The sequence below is a fragment of the Leptonychotes weddellii genome, chromosome 5 (genome assembly GCF_054177405.1).
Source record: "Leptonychotes weddellii isolate Sample4059 chromosome 5, ASM5417740v2, whole genome shotgun sequence".
Lineage (NCBI taxonomy): Eukaryota > Metazoa > Chordata > Mammalia > Carnivora > Phocidae > Leptonychotes > Leptonychotes weddellii.
In genome coordinates, this window is record NC_138373.1 from 144,493,507 (window position 1) to 144,506,272 (window position 12,766).

At 37.0% G+C, this 12,766-nt stretch overlaps 1 protein-coding gene across 1 annotated transcript in view; it reads left to right on the plus strand.

Annotated features, from left to right (window-relative positions):
* SLC41A2 (solute carrier family 41 member 2) overlaps nt 1-10,090 on the plus strand; it is a 30,622-nt gene extending 20,532 nt beyond the window's left edge. Inside the window, exon 3 of the mRNA XM_081822338.1 lies at nt 9,953-10,090. Within this exon, the coding sequence (XP_081678464.1) occupies nt 9,953-10,075 (123 nt within the window). The 3' untranslated portion in view covers nt 10,076-10,090. The remainder of the gene's footprint in view (nt 1-9,952) is intronic.
* The last annotated feature ends 2,676 nt before the right edge of the window (nt 10,091-12,766 follow it).

Here is a 12,766-nt window from a genome sequence, read left to right on the forward strand (position 1 = left end):
AGAAATGATTTCTAAAAAATGTAATACTAAGATGGTAATATAATTTTTAAAAATCTGATTAAATTTCACATTCTAGTATCTCAGAAGTTCATTATATAATGTTGACATTTGGTGTCAACTGAATATTGATTTCACACTTGGTGTTCTGCCAGAATATATGTTCATTTTACCGCTAGCTTTTGTCTTAAAAAACAAAACAAAACCTTTTATGTAGTTTTACCAATGTTTTCGGAGTTAGTGAAATTATATACATGTGTTCCATTTACCATCTTTTTCCCCCAGTGATCTACATTTGCATTATGCTTTAAGAACTGGTGGGGCAGCAAAAAAAAAAAAAAAAGAACTGGTGGGTCAGCAAGGTAAAACTTGATCCAAGAGTTTATGGCCAGGGAGGGGAATAAAGAAGAGGTGTTGAAAAACAAAACTGACAACATTTAAAGGAAAAGGAAGTTATTGGAATGAGAGTTAAAAGGTAGCTTTAGTTTCATTTTGTTGGAAAATGAACTTTGTTCTGATAAATATAGTTAAGCATACAAGCTTTTAAGCAACTTGATAACTCTGCCTGGAAAACTGAAATTTTGGCCAGCTTATCTCAAAGAAAATATTTCTAAAAGCAACATTCTTGAGCATTTTCCAATATTTGTTTAGATTCAAGTAAGAGATGAAACATGCCACTCCATTTTGAAATAGGCTCTGCTATAGGGAAGCTGGTTGAAAAGGGAATATGCTACAAATTAATTTGTTTATATTACCATTAACACTGAATAAAGGTGAATTTAATCTTAATTTTTTAATTTGAACTTTCGTTTATTTGTTGTGGCATTTATATTTTATGTTAGATATTTCCATCAAATGTCTGGTTACTTTTATTTGTTCATATTTAGGAGAGGGGAACTCCAAAGCTGATTAGAAGCAAAGCCCATGGGAGGAGTTGATCAGCCAGTGTCCTCACTGCAAAGTGAGCTAGCTGGGCCTTTCTTTGGGAAGGGAGAGGTGGAGTTCATGTCTTCCATAGATCAAGAACTTTGTCACTGATTATAAGATATTTGAGTCATAAACTGAAGAAATTACTTAGTTCTCTAAGCAATGAAGACACCACAAAGTAGATGAATATACTATGTTATCATAGCTAGATGCCATGAGTTACTACTTTTCTGTCTACTAATTTGTTTACTTTTATTTTTTGAGGCTATTGAAGATAGGCACAGCTCAGTCAATGTCAAAGGCCAGAGGCAGGACTGCTGTTGATATGTTAGATCAATGATTCTCAAAGTGTGGTCTCTGATAAGCATGGTTAGCAACTTGTTAGAAATGCGAATTCTCAGCACCACCCCAAAGCTACTGAGTCACAAACTCTGGGGGTGTGGCTCAGCAATCTGTATTGTAACCACAGCGACTCCGATACATCAAAGCTTGAGAGCCACTGTGTTAAATGAACAACATAGAGGCCAATGGGGTTGGGACCAAGTGAGAGAAAGGGAATGTAACAGGGCATGAGATCACCTTGTGGGCCATTGTAAGGACTTTGCCTGTTGTGGGAAATGGAAAGCCACTGAAAGGTTTTGAACAGAGGAGTGCTGTGATCTGATAGATATTTTTAACAGATTATTTTAACTGTTGTGCTGACACAGAGATAATAGAGGGCCAAAGACTAAAGCAGAGAGACAAGTTAAAAGTCTGTTGCAATAATACAGGCTAGAGGTGATGCTGGCTTGGGTCAAGGTGGTAGCAGTGGATATAGTGAGACATAGTTGGAATCTAGAACTAATTTTCAGAGAGAGATGACAAGACTGGCTGATGGATTAGCTGAAGTTAAATACTGGGAGTAGTCACTTGAAAAATCTCAGGATTCGAGAGGGGTAAAAGTAAACAAATTAGGGGGCGCCTGGGTGGCTCAGTCAGTTGGGCGACTGCCTTCGGCTCAGGTCATGATCCTGGAGTCCCAGGATCGAGTCCCATATCAGGCTCCCTGCTCTGCGGGGAGTCTGCTTCTCCCTCTGACCCTCCCCCCTCTCATGCTCTCTCTCTCTCTCTCTCGTTCTCTCTAATAAATAAAATAAAATATTAAAAAAAAAAGTAAATTAGTAGATGGAAAAGTAGTAACTCATGGCAACAAGCTATGATACCATACTATATTCATCTAGTTTATAATATTTTCATTGCTTAGACAACTTGATCTCAAGTTTGCCAGGTGGAGTACTACCATTCTTACAGAGTGCTAGGGAATTGTTGCCAGCCATATTCTAATTCTGATACTCTATCAAAGCAACTCTAGGTTAAAGACTTCTCTTTTTTTTTTAGAGGAGGGGAGAGAAAGAGAGAGAGGAAGAGAGAGATGGGGAAGGCCAGAGGGAGAGGGAGAGAGAGAGAATCTCAAAGCAGACTCTCCACTGAGTGCAGAGCCCGACTTAGGGCTCGATCCCACAATCCTGAGATCCTAAGATCATGACCTGAGTGGAAATCAAAAAGTCTGATGCTTAACTATCGACTGAGCCACCCAGGCACCCCCTAGGTTAAAGACTTAAAGCAAAATCCCCAGAGCCTCACCTTCGACGGACTCTTCACTGACTGTTCTCTACTTGAAATTTTTTATTACCCTTGACGTTGAGACCCCATGCTAAATTCCTGCCACCTCATTCATGACTTCCTCTTAGTCTACTCTTTCGGTTTCTTTTTCTTTGCTTATCTTGATCTGAGGTTTTCCTGAAGTATTAGTACCTTGTTTTCATGTTCTCTGTCAATAATTTCACGTAGTCCAACATTGCTTGCACATTGCTGATTGCTAACTCTTGGATCTGTATTTCCAGCCTCCTTCCTGACCTCCAGAGCTGAATTTTCAATTGTCTGTACCACTCACTACATTCAAAACTAAATTCATTATTTTCTCTTACTCTACCTGTGCTTTCTATATTTCTTACCATTCATCCCCTCCCTTCTATCCAGTTAATGTCTAGGCTGTCAGTTCAACCTATGAAATCCCTCTCCCCTTCCTCTTATGCCCCACCTGCCACTACCTTAATTTGTCTATTGTCTTTAATTGGGACTGCTGTGGCGGATTCGTACCTGTACTCCCTGGTTCCAGGGAAAAGGGTCAATGAGTATAATTTTTTTTTTTAACTTAAAACAAGTACTATTTGAAAGTCAGCCTTTTCATTTATGGTCAAAAAATAATTCTTTTAAAAATTTTACAACTTTCATATGTAGTATTTATTTTCACTTGTAAAAGTAGGAGTAAAAATTATTATAGCTATAGAAGGCCAGGCTATGATTACTTTAATCTTTTTGCCCCGTTAAAGAGTCTTTTCTCATTTGTATGATTGTCTGCAGGAGAATCAGGGTAAATGAGCTTATAGGATTATAAGGAAGGCTTTGGGTAAGTATATAGATCGAGAACTTAAAACATAAGATATCAGATATAGCCTACTCAATCATGGAAGGACAGTTGTCTTTGAAACTTGTTATTCTGTAAAGGTAAAGGTTAAATGTTCCAAGATAAAAAGATATTTCAATAAAAAGATTTCCTATTTTAACAAGGAAGATTTAATAATGATGAATTCAAATCAACTTTATTTTGCCCTCTTACTTGAGTCAAAATTTATCTCTAAATTATAATGATTAACTTGAACATTTTTTTCTTGATTTTAATCTTTTCAACAGTAGATATATATTATGGTAGATAATTGTTGTGGATATATAACAGTAGTATATAATTAGAAAATAATCCAAGTAGAGTGAGTCTATAAATTGTTGGGTTTAAGTTCTATTATCTGAGGTCTAAAATTTTCTCCTTCTGGATGCTAGATATAAAAGAGTCAAAAATGGCATCCACTGTCCTAAAGACAACATATTTTTAAAGCCTATAAATCTATTTTCCAGGAGCAAATTGCCTAGCACAGTTTAATTAGCACTTTTCCACTTTAGGCAAAACTGATTTCTCTTGCCTCAAATGTCTTCTCAGAGAACTCTTGATTTCTGAAATTATTTTGTAACATTCTACCTTTTTAATTCATTAATTCAAAAAATATATTCAAACCGTTTACAATATACCAAGTGCTATTGTGTGCTAGGGAATCAGCAATAAATAAAACAGAAAATGTTCCTGCCTTCACTGAGCTTACATTCCAGTAGAGGGATGTGAAAAAGTGGGCAAAACCTTTCCCTAATAATTGTAAGTTAGACTTCCAGTTCAAATTGTAAAACTTCTAAAATAAAGAAAAATTAAACCACAAATAATGATATTAATAACTATGGCATAATTTTGATATAGTTACAATCTCAGTATTGTTTCCTAAATTTGGCATATTATCAATTTTGCCAGTTCTTGTCATAAAACCTGATTGTTAGATACAAATGAAACTGCATATTCCTCTTAGTTCATAGAGTATGTTTCTTAAGTTATAAATACCAATCTACAGCCATAGCTTTGGGGGAATGGAACTACTTAGGTTTAATCTAAAACTGTTTCAGTCATCTAGATTCCTAACTCCCCCCTTTCTTTGAAGCTTTACTGAGGTATAATTGACACAAATCTTCTACACAAATTCAAAGTCCACAACTTGATGAGTTTCAATACATAGTATGTACATGTGAAACCTCTACTGCAATCAAGATTATGAGCATAGGGGCGCCTGGGTGGCTCAATTGGTTAAGCGACTGCCTTCGGCTCAGGTCATGATCCTGGAGTCCCGGGATCGAGTCCCACATCGGGCTCCCTGCTCGGCAGGGAGTCTGCTTCTCCCTCTGACCCTCCTCCCTCTCATGCTCTCTGTCTCTCATTCTCTCTGTCTCAAATAAATAAATAAAATCTTTAAAAAAAAAAAAAAAAGATTATGAGCATAGGCATCACCCCCGCACATTCAGAAAGACATCAGAGTGTGTGTATGCATGTATGTATGTGTGTATTTTGCCATATTATGTTTTATAAAAATATTTCAAGCACGTAAAAAATATATAATAAGGTTTCTAATTCCAGTTAATGGCAAAATGAAGTAATGAGTGACCTTTCCAGAGATTAACGATTAGAGAACCTAGACAAACTGAAGGCAATAGAAAGTGATCAAAAACAGGTAGAAACTGAGTTCACCCTTAAAAGACCATGTCTACAATGGGTAAGAATTGCAGTTTGTAGCTTTTTTGCCTGAGGGAGTTTCCCCAGTCCTTGGATCTCATGTGGCAGAAAACCCACAGTCTTGCCAGTTTGAGGTGACAGAGGTCAGGGAGTCTGACAAAAAATAAAGCCAAAAAACAAAAAAACAAAACAAAAAAACAACTAGACAGAAACATGAGAGGGGCCTATACTTGAAAGACAAATACACTGGCTAAGATTTGTGAGTTTTTTGCTCTTTTTTTTGACCAAATGCCTTTTGTGACTTGTACATCGTTATAGTGGCAGAAAGTGGAAGTTTTATTGTCTTGAATTATTAGATAACAGAGCTTGGAGCTGACAGAACAGGTAGAAATTTATGGAGAAATTCCAACAGTAAGAGAACAGTAGAAAGCATGAGCCCCAAAATCTGGGTATAAGTTCTGCTCAGATCTTTGGTTGACCATTAAACTACATAGGTGCAGGGATGATCCCTAACGGCTAAGCTAAAAAGCAATAGTTGGTAGCTGAAAGAACCAGCTTTGCTAAAAGCAAAGATATGAGCTGCTCTACACTGTGAGAGAGACAAGAGTCTGTAGTTTGAGTCTAGGCAAACTAGACTCAGGGACTAGAAGGGAAATCCAGTAATGCTTAGAAGAACATAACGTATCAGAATCATTCTTTTTTTAAAAAATATTTTATTATTTATTTGACAGAGAGAGAGATAGTGAAAGCAGGAACACAAGCAGGGGGAGTGGGAGAGGGAGAAACAGGCTTCCCACAGAGCAGGGACCCCAATGTGGGGCTCCATCCCAGGACCCTGGGATCATGACCTGAGCCGAAGGCAGACGCTTAATGACTGAGCCACCCAGGTGTCCCCATTATCGGAATCATTGTAACACATTATTACACTGTCTAGTTTTTAACCAAAAATTATTAGACATAGGAAGAAACACAACAGTGTGATTCATATTTAGGAAAGTGAGATTCATATTCAGTCAATGGAAAGTGACTCAAAGTAGGCCCAGATGTTGGATTTAGCAGAATCTTTCAAAGCATCTAGTGTAAATATGTTCAAAGAACTAAAGGAAAAAATGTTAAAAGAATTAAACAAATGTATGTATTAATGAGTGACCAGATAGGGAATCTTAAGAAAGAAATCATAGACAAAAAGCTGAGATTATTTCCTTTCCTAGTTGCCAGACTTTTAAATTTACCAATTATGTGTTTTTAAATAAAATTTTTGATTATAGCAGTACATGTTCAGCGATGAAAATTTGAAAAATTCACTAATGAACAAAGAAGAAAATAAAAATTATCCCACAAGCCCGTCATTTAGAAATAACAATGGTTAACATTCAGGTTTATTTTTTATATACCTTTTTTGGGGGAGCACATATTTAATATACATATATTTTTAAATATTTTATTTATTAGAGAGAGAGCACAAGCAGAGGGGGAGGGTCAGAGGGAGAGGGAGAAGCAGACTGCCTGCTGAGCAGGGAGCCCAATGCAGGCTTATCCCAGGACCCTGGGATCATGACCCGAGCCAAAGGCAGACACTTAAGCAACTGAGCCACCCAGGTGCCTATATATATATATTTTAAGACTAATACTTCAATGGAGACTTTCAGTAGCCTTGTTTCAACTATTTACATATAAATGTATTTTTTCCAAAATCAATTATAGTATTTATAAATCTATAATTTCAGGGTCATTCCAACCCACTTCTATCTTTAGTCCCAATAAATCTTAAAGCCTATCCATAACTCATGTACTTCAGGGTCAGATAAGTAACATATACATCTATGAAGAGGGGTGTAGAGATTATAAAAAGTAGAGACTACAGACTCACCCTAAGACATTTAGATTTAAAAAATTAAAACCACTGCGTTGGCCAAAACAACACATCTTCAGGCTCTGACCACCTCAGCTCTACTCTTTCCTTTAAAACTAGCTAGTGTGTGGGGCGCCTGGGTGGCTCAGATGGTTAAGTGTCTGCCTTCGGCTCAGGTCATGATCCCAGGGTCCTGGGATCAAGCCCCACATCGGGCTCCTGGCTCAGCGGGGAGCCTGCTTCTCTCTCTCTGTCTGCCTCTCCCCCTGCTCGTGCTCTCTCTTTCTGTCTGTATCTCTGTGTCTCAAATGAATAAATAAAATCTTAAAAAAAAAAAACAAAAAACTAGCTAGTGTCTTTGCAAAAATATTGGTCTATTTTTCTAGTACTTTAAAATAAATTAATCTGGGTTATGTAGAAGTCTTTATCAGGTCATATCCCACTATACTTTGTCAACTTCCAAGTTCTTAGTTTTTCCTAACTGAGTACCATCAGGTCAGTTAATCTAATAAAAGTAGGTTTAGCAAAGGTCTTTAGGCAGAACACTCATTCTTCTTCTTCTCTACTCTGGAAAAATTTAGATGGTTCATCTTAATCCTAGGCCACTGGACAATATAGTAGGTCAGCCCAATTTTTGGTTCAGTTTTTACAATATGAAGGCAACAAAGGTCAGTTTTCTGTATCCTGCAAAATTCCCACTTCCACCCCCAATGCCCCGCCCATACCATAAGTATTTTCCCTAAGTAGTTAAATTTGGATCAACACTTCTCTTTTCTTTTTAAAATCCTTGCTCTAAAAATCTTTGCTTTATTAAAAAAAAGTGATTATTATTTGTGAATATACTCCACTTTGTGTTTATTTCACATAATACATTGTGATTTCACACCCGAAATTATATTTCATAAATATGAAATATGTTTTATTTCACATCATACATTAACTTGCTATTTATTATTCATGCTAGACTAAAAGGACTCTAGATTCAGAAACTTAGAGATCTGGAAGGGACTTAGAAATTGTAATCATCATCGGGGCGCCTGGGTGGCTCAGTTGGTTAAGCGACTGCCTTCGGCTCAGGTCATGATCCTGGAGTCCCGGGATCGAGTCCCGCATTGGGCTCCCTGCTCGGCAGGGAGTCTGCTTCTCCCTCTGACCCTCCTCCCTCTCATGCTCTCTGTCTCTCATTCTCTCTCTCGCAAATAAATAAATAAAATCTTAAAAAAAAAAAAAAAGAAATAAAAAAAAAAGAAATTGTGATCATCATCAATTATTAAACAGATTAATTGAATAGTGTGACATTGTTCTATCAGTATGGGTTTGGTCAGTAGAACTGCCATGGTATATATTGTGGCAATAAGGAATTTAATAGAACAATTTGGGCTAACACAAATGTGGGAGAAGTAACTATCTGTGATGGGGGGGGGGTCAGAGAAATAGCCTGAAGCACTGGAGCAGGGGAAGAAAGCCATGGGTGCATTGCAGTGTAGATCTCTGGATGCCTATGTCTGACTACCAAGACCTTACAGAAATAATGGCCTCTCCTTCGCTTCTGCCTTCCAAATCTTAGGCAAGTTCCTGTCACTGGCAGACTGTAACCTGCAGCTCTAAGGAAGAGAATTTTGAAGAAGGTAGTTCCAGGATTTAGAAGGGACTGGTGGTGATGGTACCAAGTGAATCTGGCACCATAGCATACCTAACACATAGCATCCATTCGTTCTGTGACTCACCTTTATTGACCTTCTTCTAGACCTTAGTATATGTGTGATCCACCTCTACTGATTATCAAGCAATTCTGGAGTCTTGACATCTTTTACTTTTTCATGGAATCATGTTAGATTGCTTCCTATACCTATAGACCTCTTTCTAAAAGTTATTAAAGATAACACTAATTTCTGTCATGCCTATTTCTTGAACACTAAACCTGAAGTAGATGCACTCTTTAAACATTGCTTGTACCTTATTACTCACTGAAGCAAAGACTGAGGTTGTTAGAGCTACAAACACAGATTTCATGAAAAATGTAGATTTCCAGGCTGAGGGAAGAAATCTGCAAATAAAACCAGCATGAATAATTATACTGAAAAACTGAGAAATCTTAATATTTGCATTGCTGGGTACTTTGAGACTAGAGCCCAGAGGGAGGTTTGAGAATTCCAAACTGATAGTAGAAATGTTGATGTAGCACTTAATCTGCTGGCCTGAAGCCAGTGAGCTAAACTCTAGTCTGTCCATAAACTACCCACAAATAACAACCCTTATGTATCTCCCACTTTACCCATTCACCTATCTTCCATGACCAAGCAGATGATGAATAATTGAAACCCAGCTCAGTATGTTTTTTATTAATAAAGATCGTTCACTGCTTTCCAAATGATTGCATTAGAAAAATGACAGATTTGGATATACGTGTTTTGAATCCTAAATGGTGGAGAAGTAAGGATTTTCCTTATAGAGCAATTGAATAATAATTTTTCAGAGAGTATTCTTCCATTTAGCAGAAAGATATATAAATTTTAATAGTGAGATACATGATCAAACTTTATGTGAACTGAATGAATTTTTTATTGCTAACAGTTTTAGTCTTGACTCAAATATAAATTATGTACATATAAATGATTAGTTTAATCCTGGGTTTTCTGGTCACTAATTCTTCAAATTACGTTAGTTTCATAATATGGAATAGAATGCTAGCTGCTCAAAATTATGTAATTTTTTATATTGGGCCTCAGTACACAAAATTTAGCATGTTAGGATAACATTTGATGATGTTAATTGTAAACAGTGTACTGATTTGTCCACTAGTTCTTGTGAGCTAGTAATTAAATTAAATATATTTTTCTAAACATCTTGGGCAAGATAAATGTGAGATACAAGACTGGTAGTGAATTCAGGATTATATTTAAAGTACAGTGTGAGTTCATCAGATTTACTAAAGAATTATCTTTGGCTTTAAGACTTCATCTGCTTGTTTAAACAGAGTTAAAGCATATAGATTAGTCAGTAGTAGATGATGAAAGTATCTATTTTAACAGGTAAATATTGGGAAGATGGATTCACCCATTGAAAAGTGGAACCTCATAATTGGCAACTTGGCTTTAAAGCAGGTGAGTGCACATGAACAGACACTTCTCAAAAGAAGATACACAAATGGCTAACAGACACATGAAAAAATGTTCATCATCATTAGCTATCAGGGAAATTCAAATCAAAAACACACTGAGATATCACCTTACACCAGTTAGAATGGCAAAAATTGACAAGGCAAGAAACAACAAACATTGGAGAGGTTGTGGAGAAAGGGGAACCCTCTTACACTGTTGGTGGGAATGCAAGTTGGTACAGCCATTTTGGAAAACAGTGTGGAGGTTCCTCAAAAAATTAAAAATAGAGCTACCCTATGACCCAGCAATTGCACTCCTGGGTATTTACCCGAAAGACACAGATGTAGTGAAAAGAAGGGCCATAGGCACCCCAATGTTCATAGCAGCAATGTCCACAATAGCCAGACTGTGGAAAGAGCCAAGATGCCCTTCAGCAGATGAATGGATAAAGAAGATGTGGTCCATATATACAATGGAATATTACTCAGCCATCAGAAAGGATGAATACCCAACTTTTACATCAACATGGACGGGACTGGAGGAGATAATGCTAAGTGAACTAAGCAGAGAAAGTCAGTTATCATATGGTTTCACTTATTTGTGGAACATAAGGAATAGCATGGAGGACATTAGGAGAAGGAAGGGAAAAATGAAGGGGGGAGATCGGAGGGGGAGACGAACCATGAGAGACTATGGACTCCAAGAAACAAACTGAGAGTTTTAGAGGGGAGGAGGGTGCGGGGATGGGTTAGCTCGGTGATGGGGGCACGTACTGCATGGAGCACTGGGTGTTACACGAAAACAATGAATCATGGATCACTACATCAAAAACTAATGATGTATAGTGACTAACATAACATAATAAAATAAAATTAAATAAAAAAAAGTAAAGCAGGTGAGTGATGCACATATTTGTTTACAGATCTTGGGTTTATACATCTTGGGTTTTACCTGTAAGAGTGGAATAAATTTTAGTGCTATTAAGTTTACCAGTTTATTATTTCAGGGGACCCAAAACAATAATTTAGTACCACGAAGAAGTGATAGAATAAATGGATACTCATGACCTCTAAAAAGTTTTCTTTCTCTAGAAATTGATCAGTTTCTTCCAAATATGAAAAATATATAATAAAATATAGAAAAATATATAAATTTTTTTATCATGTGTTATAGAGCTAGAATTTGAGTATTTGAGTTAATATCTATGCAAATAAATAGTAGCACTTCGTTACTTAGGTTCTATTTTTCTACTTTAATTTTTTGAAGTAAATCTTCTTTAAACTTTTATATATTATAGTCATATGTTTATTTAAACTGAGTTTTTCTTAATATGTTAATGTTACTAGTGTTCATATAAATGAGAACATTAGATTGTCAGTTACATATACACTAAATCATGGATTATATATAGATTATCTACAGCTCCTTCTGAGCTCAGGTGCATGTCTCTTTGTCCCTAACTACTTCCTACTAGGCCCAAGACACAGGACTGTAGCCCCCTAGTAACTCTGTAGCAAGTGGGCTTAAGGAACACTCACTAATTTTAATGTTAGCTCAATTCGGACATCATATTGAGAAACATGGTTGCAGAAAAGTAATTTCATATATTGCATTTCAAAGACATAGAAATAAAAGAATTTTTGGAATATGGGCTTTAAAAAAATATCTGTGCAGCTGCTTCTAAGATCACGGGGTTGGAAATAAGAAAGTCTGGGATTTTATGTCAGCTCTGACATTAACCAGCTGTATAAACTTTGTTAATTTACTTAACTTTTCTGGGCTTCTTTGCCCCCTTCTATTAAATCACAGTATTGCATTAGAGATGTCAATGTTCCTTTCCAGCTTGAAATTGTAGGAACCTACTCAGGGGTAATAAAATATTTAACAACAAGTAGGTTACTATAAATTAATATATAAATTAAAATTTGAAAATATATTCTATTTTCTTCTTTAAATATTCTAAACTCTTACCAAATAATACAAGTGGTGGTGTAAATTATTCATCACATCATTCTAAGACCTTCCAGCCCAGCTTTTAATTTTTCCTTCCACTCTTCGTCTGCACCCTTCCCTTGTCATCCTCCCTCCCTGCAGATGTTGGTCAGGATGGGAGCCAGAGATGGCTCTGGATTCTACCACATGGATTGGCTCCAGAGAGTCTGTGAGCACCTAGAAATTCTTCTCAAATCTTGAGTGCATCTGTGTTTTCGTAAAGAAAAGAATCTTTACATATTTTTTGCCAGACTGTCAAAGGAGTCCAGGACACAAGCACAATTAGGAATCTGTGAATTAGATTCCCTTAGGGCTTCTTTAGTTCTCACATTCTACTTAATAGGATTCTAAGAGTTCCCAGTGTTACTTTCTTTAGTTGCTGGGTTGCTTTGTGCCAGCACTGTGGGAAGCATTTTTATATTTATGTAACTCATTTAAATCTCAATTTTCAAATTTGGTATTACCGTTGTCACTTTACAGATCATGATTGTGGTTATTCGTGAGGTTACTTTTTAATGTCTGTCCCACCCACCCACCAAGAGCTGGGGGAGAACAGGGGATAAATCTATTTTGACCACTGTGGGGACCGAGACCAAGCGCCTTGTATAGATTCTAAAGATCTGGGCGCCTGGGTGGCTCAGTCGGTTAAGCGACTGCCTTCGTCTCAGGTCATGATCCCAGGGTCCTGGGATCGAGTCCCACATCGGGCTCCCTGCTCTGCAGGGAGCCTGCTTCTCCCTCTCCCACTCCCCC